Here is a 9,353-nt window from a genome sequence, read left to right as displayed (position 1 = left end):
CAGCCCACTTAAGGACAGAGGCGGAAGTGGGGTCAGAATCAGCACCCAGGCTCCTTAAGTTCTGGCCTGGGACTCATCCCATCTAGCCAGAAGTGGAGACATAAAGGCTCTGGAGCTCCATCCCTAAGGCCATGGCCGCCATCCTTCTCCAGGATCCTTTTCTGCTCCAGGCCACTCTCTCTACCCACCCCATGCCCATGCCCGTGGGAGCTGGAGCTGAGCTCATTCCTCCCTGAAACCCAGACCCTGACCAGATAAAGATCACAAGCATCCGGGCAAATACGAAAAGCACTTGGGGTCTCATTGTGCTTTGCCCCATCTTAGAGATGGAGACTGAGGCTTCATCTAGACAGAAGCTCTGCCTGCTCCCTGCCATCTGGGGGACTCCTCTGGTTGGTCTAAGCAAGTGCCCAGCATACCATGGGCAGGACTAGCCTCACAGAAGCAAGCACTGGGGTGCCAGTGAAGAACACTCCCGTTTCACCCTCCTGGGGCCCCAAGCTCTTACCAAACACCATAACTCATTTTAAAGAAAAAATAATATTTATTTGCAATATAAACAAATCCCGTTGCTGGTTCGGGATATATATATATATATATATATATGTATGTGTGTGTGTATATATATATATGTAGGGTCACAAATTTTCCTTCATAAGATCATAAAGCAAAACTGGCCACCCTCTGGAATACCCTCATTTACACAAATCTGATACATCTTTCTGGGGTTTTCTTTTAAAAAATAAAAAACGAGAGAGAGAGAGAAAGAGAACCATATACAGCTTGGAAGCTTTTTGTCAATTTCTCGACTGTGGCAAGATTTGAATCCACTGCCCTAAAGAATCCCTGAAAACCACCCCTGTGAGGTAAGATGTGGTGGGGGCAGAGTTTCCGTGGCCTCGCTCACATGCTGAGTGCTGGCTCCATCAGGGACCCTGGCCCAACTGCTCACCCCTCCCAAGCCCGCATGCAGTCCTGACACCTGATTAGAACTGAGGAACAAAACTGGAGGAGGTTAACGGAATCCGTGGCTTTGTCCTGTAGATATAGGGCCGGGGTAGTGTGGGGAGGGAGCCTCACACCCCTTCTACTCGTCCATCCTTGCCCCACCTGCCCCTGCCCTAGGGTTGAAATGGGTACATGTTTCTTGGTAGTAGAAGGCATGGGCAGGAGGTGAGCAAGGCAGTCTTCCAGAAAGAAGGGAATTGGGAGTTGCAGCTGGACCAAAGCAACAGCCAGGATGAAGAAAAGAACTTAGGAGGCAGGGCTGGGCTCCACCACCTAAGCTTTCTTTTCCCCTAGCTACTGGGTCTCCACTCCCAGTTACAGAAAGAACTAGACAGAAGTCTTGGGTAAGTATATAGAAGGGCCCATGGCCTGGCCCTGCTAGGGGCTGAGACCAAAGGGTTAATGCTACTAGTTGGCAGTCCCCTGCAGCCCCACCTCCAGCAGGATAACGCAAGGAGGTGTGCAGGACCACCTTGGGGTGGATGGGAGGGCAGACAATGCAAAGACCCAGGTCCAGCCCACCAAGCACAACTTGAGGCAGTGTGCACAGGCAGACACAATACCAAGCTGGGCTGAGCCATGGGTGGGAGATGGCACAACTGGGGGTCCTGATGCCTGAAAAGCAGCAAGCCACCCCTTTAAGAAGTGTCTGCTGGAGAAACGAGCTCCATACATGTGCAAAACGCATTTGGTCAAGATCAACACGGGGTTTGTCTTTTCCATTAAAAACAAAAACACACACCAATAATTGCTTTTTGAAATAGGAAGAAAAACAAAACTGAAAACACTTCTCTCTCTCTCACAAGATCAAGAAAGGGATGAAATACTGGTTTATACAATCCACTGCTGCATGTAGCCTGAAAATAACACTTTTCGTTAAAAAAAAAAGAAAAATCAAGAAGAGCTTGAATACTCTGTGCTCCGTGGAGCTTGGATTTACCTGCTAAAAGTAAAAAGTAAACTCAGGTCCATGGATATGTCTTTAAAAACAGCCAGAATGGTCAGGCCACCAGCAGAAAGGAGTGTCCTGGGATAGACATGAGGGTCCAGGGGCCCCCAAAGCCATGTGTCTGACAGCTGAGGCCTCTTTAGCAAGTCCTGCAGAGGGAGGCCCTGCCCCCACAAATGGCAGAGAGCTGGCCACCACTCAGCCTCGGCTTCTGGGCACAGGAGACATCCGTGGGTTCCTCGGGCCAGGGACAACAAGCTTGGGCCCCATCAGGCCCTGTGGAGGGCTGGGGGAGCCCCAGCACCATGCCCATCCTTGCACCTGGTCTCACGTGGACTCGAGGGTGTTGAGTGGAAACAGGTTGTGGTTGGTGGGCGTGGAGAAGTACAGCTGCTCACTGGGCGCGTGGTTGTCGCATGGGCTGCTTAGCCCCAGCGTCCGCTCAAAGTCCAGCAGCTGCCCCATGAAGTTGAAGTTAGGCGAGATGTTGGACTTTTTCCTCTTGACGAAATCATAGGCATCGTTTAGTGACAGGTTCATCTTCTGCATTAGGTAGGCTACGGTGACCGTCACCGAGCGGCTGATGCCTGCTAAGCAGTGCACTAGGACACCACACTTCTTGGAGCGGGCTTCATCTGAAACACAGGGGCATGGGTCAAGGCTGTGTGTCTCAAAGAGCCTCCCCAAACAGCTGGGCAGAGGGGCCACAGCAGTTGGGGCTGGGCACAGAGGGCAGCCAGATGGCTTGTTGGTACTACCTGACTCTTGAGGGACCCAGCTAAGCCCAGTATGGTGGGCTAGCAACTTGGGGTGTGCAAAGGGTTCTGCCTCGTTTTAGCTGTAAGCCCCTGCACATCCCCGAGCCTCAGCCTCACCTAAGCCCTTTTATTCTCAGTACTCTCATAAGGACCCAGGCCAAACAGGGTTCAGCAAACATAAGCAACTGTCATGTCACAACTGGCTAGAGAATGTCTTCAGTTTCCTCTCAAATAATCTGCATCATGGCCAATAAGCCCATTTTAACAATGTGGAAACAGATATGAGACAAAGTGACAAGCCCAAGGCCACCAGAGGCTTCTCCTAACTCAGCACCTTCTGCTACCAGACCATGACCTGGGGGTGGGGGCTGTGCTTGTTCTCTTACTCCCAGTGCCTCCTGCAAAGTGGGCCTGAGGGAGGAAGTGGGTTGCGTGGCCCTACCCTAGGCTCTGGGCTCTGCCCAGCTAGTCCCGAAGGCCTTAGCTTCAGCTTCTGAAGAGCCAGGGACTAAGATAACAGCCACATCTGGGGTTTCTCAGGTGGGATTGGCTTAAGTGGGGGCCCTTCCAGTGATTTCTCCCCATAGCCAACTGGAGTCGCCAGTCTTCCCTTCTTTCTTCATCCTCCCAGTTTTCCCCACTGCTACCCAGACTCCTCTGCCAGACACACAGTAAGTGCACAGTAAATGATGGTTGAGCTCCTGAACAATTTAGCCCTGTGATCTCTCCTCTCCACTCTCAGTGCCATAGCTGTGCCAGGGATGTGGACTAACAAGCAGCAGTGCTAGGCTCCTAGAGGTTTCCAGTTCTCTGACTCCAAACCCACTGGGAGCCAGGCACACAGTCAGCACTCAAACAATGCTCTCCTATAAAATGACACACAGGTTCCCATTTTTTTTTTTGGTATCAAGAATTAAACCCAGAAGTGCTGCTTTACCAATGAGCCACATCCCCAGCCTTTTAGTTTTGGAGACAGAGCCTTGCTACATTGCTGAGGCTAGCTTTGAACTTGGATCCTAGTACCTCAGTCTCCCAAGTCACTGGGATTACAGCCACCCAACCTGGCTCCAAGTTCTTTATTGCCTCTGGCCTCCCTCCCCCATTTCTACTCAACAAAGGGGACTCAGGACTAAGTATATGTAGGTGCTTAGTCCAGACTCAGGGACTAACAGGACGGTCCCTTGGCTACGACACTAGGGACAGGACTAGCAGGAGAGGAGACAGATGTTGCAGCTCTGTATGGAGAAGTGTGGTCTGACCTTGAGATCTGGAGTGAGAGAAAGGGGTAGTGGAAAAAGGGTTCCAGAGAGGACACACGAGGTGTGGGGAATGCCTAGCCCCCAAACCCACACCCAGGGTCACACTGAAAGTTCTTCTGCTGACTTTATTTTGAGTCCTTTCAAGTATCTAGCTTAATCCTGTCCCAGTGAGTCCTATGGGATATTTGGATCTCAATTCCTTCACTTTGTCAAACAGGGAAAAAGATTCTCTTCTACCTCTGCAACCTGATGGGTCCCCTCACCCCTACCAGATATGGGGGAAACCTTCAAGGATAAAAGCACCCAAAGTAGGCTCAGCCCTGAGAAATCCCTCTCTGTTCTCTATCCCCTCTCTGTTCTTCCTCCAGGGGGGGAATGGGGAGGTCAACTGCTGAGACAGCACCTACAGTCCCCCTGGCATGTCCCCTGGGGCAGGGCTGGAAGCTCCAGGCAGCCCCAGTCGGGCCCCTCCCCCAGGCCTCAGCTTCCTTCCTTCCTCCCAGGCAGGCACCTAGTTTTGGTTCCCAGTAAGCGGATGAGGCGGGGAAGCCTCCCACTTCCTGTTATTAAAGCTAGCCCAGCCAGGCTGACACCAAACGCCCTCCTCTGGACACAGCCGCCATTGGGAAAAGACTGCCCAGGCCAACTCCATTCTACCACAGGAGGCTGGACAGAAACACTAGGTCACCAGGTTCAGAGAGTACAGGGTCTGCTTTTATCCTAAGCCTGAGTCCCTCCCCATAACCTGGGTGAGCCCCCAGGCCTGGGGAGATGACTTGCAGTCCAATAACCTCAAGCTGACCAAGGAGGAAGCAGGGGGGAAGCCCGAGGTAGCTGAGGCTGGGGATGTAGTCCTCTTTCAGGCTTCTCCACCTTCCCTGCACACTCCCTATATGCCAAGCAAACCCCACAGGCTGCTAAGAGCAGCTGGGGTCCCACAGAGACACTCTGGGGCACCACATTCTCATTAACTGCCTGTTTGGGATAAGTCTCTGGCCCCAGGGTTAGCTTTCAGTCCTCTAAGGTGCACAGTAAAGCCCAACGAAGCACAGTGACAGCCCCATTCTGGAAAGACACGTGTGCCAAGGCGTGATGCAGAGCAACTGGGCCTCGTGGGAGTCTGCAAGCTGTAATGTTTTGGCTTGCTAAGTAAGAAACAACAGCAAAGCCAGAAAATATAAGATTGACAGCAGAGAGACCATGACATGTTAAGAGCTGGGGGGAGCCCAGGACTCAGGGACTGCTCAGGCCCTGACAGGTAGAGGGGCCTGAGGGACTCGGTGAGTCACAGCAGGCATGGGTACACCCACAGGTACACGTTGGCACATGCAAGGCACACACAGGTCTTGACAGGCCCAGAGGTACCCAGTTGGGCAGGGGCGACACCCAGAGTCTCACACATACCTTGATGCGCCCACCCACTCTGGCCAGAGCATAGCAACACTTACCAATGAAGCTGATGGCCTCAGGGAAGAACTGGGAGAGGTTCTGGCTCCAGTGGTCAGAGATGGGGATCTGCTTATAGGTAAACTCGCCACCATGCTCGAAGGCGTTGGGTAGGTTGGGCGTGACATTGAGGATATATTTGATGCCGTATTTGCCGAGCACATCCAAGTTGGTGGAGTCCTTGGCGCAGCCGAGGTAGAGGTAGGGCAGGATCTGAACAGGGAAGGCTGGCTGGCTGGATGGCACAGGGCTGCCATCCGATTCGGTGGCACTGCTGGGCAGCTCTCGGTCTGACTCGCCATCGGAGCAGTCAGAGCTAATGCGCAGGCCCCCCAGGCCCAGCACCGAGGTGGGCGGCGAACCGCTGGGCGAGGACGAGCTGTCCACATTGGTCTCACAATGCTCCGAGTACTCTGTCTGGAACTTGTTGAAACCACCTGTGATGGAGGTGAGACAGGGCCTGGGTGAGAGGCTGGTGAGAGTCCAAAAGGGCCACATAAGACCACTGATGGCTAGCACTCCCCATGTTAAGCATTATACCACCAAAGGGCAACATGGATCATGTCAAACATACAATGTGCATCCTCTCATGTGTTCTTTCCATTTAAACTATGACCACTTCACAGATGAGGAAACTGAGGCCGGAGCTCTGAACCCTTACCCATAACACTTCAGCCATACCACCAGCTTTAGGGCACTTGAGGACAGGCACCAGCTCAATCCTCTCCTGCAGTTCTCATGCATACCTAGTACTCATTAGTACTCACTAAGAGGCAAAGGAAAGTACACAATCCCCCCTCAGGCCAGCACCCAGGGATCTGCAAACCCCTCCTATAGATGAGTCCACAGGGTCCAGAGCCACATTTAGGTCAGTTAGAGATAGAGAGGACCTGGGCCTCCTGACAATCTCTGGTTATCCATCTCCATAACCACATTAGGGGACAGTAATGTGAAGGTATAGGTTGGTCCTGAGTCCCCCCCAAGTTTTTATACTCCCATCCCCCCAGAGGTAGATTGGTGAAGGGGAACCCAGACACACTTCTCTGGACCCTCCCTCAGAACACAAGGTTGTCTAGCCCTGGACCTGAAGAGCAGGAGGGTCACTGGGGATACACACTGATGGGAAAGATGGGAAGCGCCTTTCAGCTAGGCATGGGCCCTGCGCCCGAGGGTGCCGCAGGCCTCCCCTCCCCTCCCGCCCGCCCCGCTGCCAGCGAGAGGCCATTTTGGAATGTTAATTGGAAACACCGGCTGCAGCCACTCGCCCCCCAGCCGCTGCCTCCTCTATTCCAAAAGCTCTAAGGCAGCAGGCTGGGGACTTGGGGGGCCCCAGGAGACCTGGGCCATGAAAATGGGCATTGCCAACCTTCTGTCCAAGTGCATCCAAAAGGCAGCAATCCCTGGGTGATAGGGGCCATGACGGGATCCCAGAGACCCCAACATAAACAGTCCCTATGTACAAGAAGTTGGATGGTGTTATGAAAGGTGCCCTTACTGACCCTGGCCTTCCAGGGACATGAATTCCACGCTGGACTTACGCCCTGACGCTTTTCGGGTTCCAGGAGGTGGCCTCTCCCTCCTTTTGGGCGCTCAGTTGGAGCCTGGGCACTACGGTCGCCCCGTCAAAAGAAAAATAAAATAAATAAATAAAAAAGAAAACCCGGCGCGGGGGGGGGGGGAGTTTGTTCTCTACCTACACGAATCGTGCCGAGAAAAGGGGGCACAGATCCGCCCTCCCCTGCCTAAGCCCACATCGTGGGGGACGGAGAGCGGATGCGGGCCAGGGGCGACGTGGCGCCCGGCCTGGCCAAGAACGTGGAGAGGAAATAGCCTGCAGCGGGGGCATTAGGGAGCCGCGGAGGAACCCCAATCCCGTATAGGGTTTAGGTGTTGCCCTCACCTTGGAGGTAGTAGGCCTGGCAGCCGTCGTCGCGTAGTTTCTGCAGGAGCAGTCCGAGCACGGAGGCAGGAGCACCGGGCTCAGGTTGCCACTCGGCCGTGGCCTCGTCGTAGAGCAGCACAGTGGCCGCCTTGCAACGCGTGGCAAAGCGCTCCTTGTCGGCATGGTTGGGGATGATGGAGCGAATGGGCAGGTTGCCCTTGCGCAGGCGGCGCAGCATGAGGCCCGGGATGGCCAGGTTGATGGCCGTCTCAATGTGCGACGACTCGAAGAGCTCGTGGGGTCGGCAATCCAGCAACAGAAGGGACGCGCCGCCGCGCGCCTCCAGCTCCTCCTGCAGCCACTCGGCGCTCTTGCAGGGCATGGCCCCCGCTCCCGTTGCCGCGCCCGTCGCGGTGCTTGCGCTGGACCCAGACCCCGCACCCGGCTCCGACCCCGCCCGGGTGCCCCCAGCCGCCGCCGCCGCCCCCGAAGTCGACATGTGCACCCGCGCCGGGGGGCCGCGGAGCTGGTTTTTCATGGGGAGCGCGGGCAGCCCGGGGCCGGGGCCGGGCAGCGTTGCCTTGGGACGGCGCCCCGGCCGCGCGGGCCCCAGCCGCGTCTCCGGGCGCCCGCCTCCCGCCGAGCTGCGTGCCCGCCGCCCCGGCCTCCCGGCCTCAGTCCCGCCCGCCCGCCCGGCCCTCCGCGCGCGCCGCGGCCTGACAGCCCCAATTAAACAGCGACTCCGGCGGCCGCGCGCCCTGGCGTCCTCCGGAAGGCGGGGCCGCGAGGCCGGTGCCCGGGCTTAAAGGCGCCGCGCCTCTGCTGCCCCTCCCCACAGTACGCGAGCTCACTAGCCGCTGGTGTGTCCAGAGACCCGTAGCCGGGTCCTATCTCCGCCTCCGCTGTCTCGCTTAGCCCGAAACCCGCTACGGCACGCCTAGGGGGGGCAGCCAATACGCCCCCTTTGGTCTCCTCTGGCTGCGCTCCCAACTTTTTAGTACCCTACGGGAGAAGCTGTCCTAGGGATATCCTACGCCTGGCACCTCACTTAAAGGAGCAGTTTCCCTGAGAATGGGTACCCGAGAGGGGATTGCAGTTACACTACGCCAACCTTCCCTTATCTCGCCCGTTATCCTTAATTCATTCATTATTTCATCGAATTCATTCAACAAATGGAAATTGAATGCCTACTATGTGCCAGGCATCGTGCTAGGGGGTCAACGTTTTGGGAGAGCTCCTTATTCTCCTGACAAGTCACAGGCTTGCAGGACCTCACCCCAGCAGACCCGCTGGGGAATCGGCACCTAGGTGACTGGCGGAGTAGGACGGATCAGGGCCGCTGCCACCCTCCGCACGCTGGGTTGGAGAAATTCTGCAAAGGACTAGCCCGGGAATGGAGCGCGAGCCCTTTAAAAAGCCTTTACAAGTGGGGTAGTGACAAGCGAAGAGTGAAGCGCCACGTGACTTTACCAGCAGGACTAGAGGGAGGGGAGCGCTCTTTATAATCTGCTTTCCTTCTCCTACAGGACTCTCAGTGCACCAATCAACTTTCGAGGTAGGCGGGCACGCGCTGCGAAGGCAGCCAATCACGACCAAAGGAGGGGGTAGGGAGGTGGGGCCCCACTGCCAGTTCCACCCAGCGCGGGAAGTGGGCGGGGTCTCTGCAAGCGTGGTGTCTCGGCTCGCTGGAGGGAGGGGCAGAGGAGGTGAATGGATCCGCAGGTAGCGCTGGAACAAAGCGGCTCCACTCCGGCGGCGCGCGTGCGCAAGACCTGCTGAGCTGTCTCTTCTGGAATTAGGATGGTCTTCCCTTGGAAGAAATGGACTGCGGGCCCTATTCCCTGCTAGGCACCTCTTTGGGGCGTAACCCCTCCACTCTGTCGAGGCTGGTCAGCTCTGAGCCACCTTGCCCCTACCCCCAACTGGATAAGGTTGTAGGGTCAAGGGGTGATAATGTTTGATATTTGCTTAAGTGAGCGAGGTCCTCTGGAAAGCAAAGGATTTCAGCTGACCTCTGAATAGAAGGTACAAAAAGCAGTTCCAGCAGCCGT

At 55.7% G+C, this 9,353-nt stretch overlaps 1 protein-coding gene across 1 annotated transcript; it reads right to left on the bottom strand.

The window, feature by feature from the left end:
• Window positions 1–524: 524 nt before the first annotated feature.
• Window positions 525–7,964, bottom strand: Dusp7 (dual specificity phosphatase 7). The gene is made up of 3 exons (XM_076867515.2): window positions 7,321–7,964; window positions 5,423–5,857; window positions 525–2,592 (listed from the first exon to the last, which is right to left on the bottom strand). Exons 1-3 carry the CDS (start codon window positions 7,838–7,840, stop codon window positions 2,285–2,287), a joined length of 1,263 nt encoding a protein of 420 aa, XP_076723630.1. The 5' UTR covers window positions 7,841–7,964; the 3' UTR covers window positions 525–2,284.
• Window positions 7,965–9,353: the final 1,389 nt, after the last annotated feature.

The sequence above is a fragment of the Callospermophilus lateralis genome, chromosome 10, assembly GCF_048772815.1.
Source record: "Callospermophilus lateralis isolate mCalLat2 chromosome 10, mCalLat2.hap1, whole genome shotgun sequence".
NCBI classification, from domain to species: Eukaryota; Metazoa; Chordata; class Mammalia; order Rodentia; family Sciuridae; genus Callospermophilus; species Callospermophilus lateralis.
The sequence above is the reverse complement of the archived record's forward strand: the minus strand, read 5'-3'. Positions and strand labels throughout refer to the sequence as shown.

Excerpts from the sequence above, each read along its gene's own strand:
- Dusp7 (XM_076867515.2), bottom strand. The coding sequence starts at position 7,840 with ATGAAAAACCAGCTCCGCGGCCCCCCGGCGCGGGTGCACATGTCGACT. Across the intron at positions 5,858-7,320 it reads CCAGGCCTACTACCTCCAAG|GTGGTTTCAACAAGTTCCAG; the intron begins GTGAGGGCAACA and ends CCTCCATCACAG. Across the intron at positions 2,593-5,422 it reads TGAGGCCATCAGCTTCATTG|ATGAAGCCCGCTCCAAGAAG; the intron begins GTAAGTGTTGCT and ends CCTGTGTTTCAG.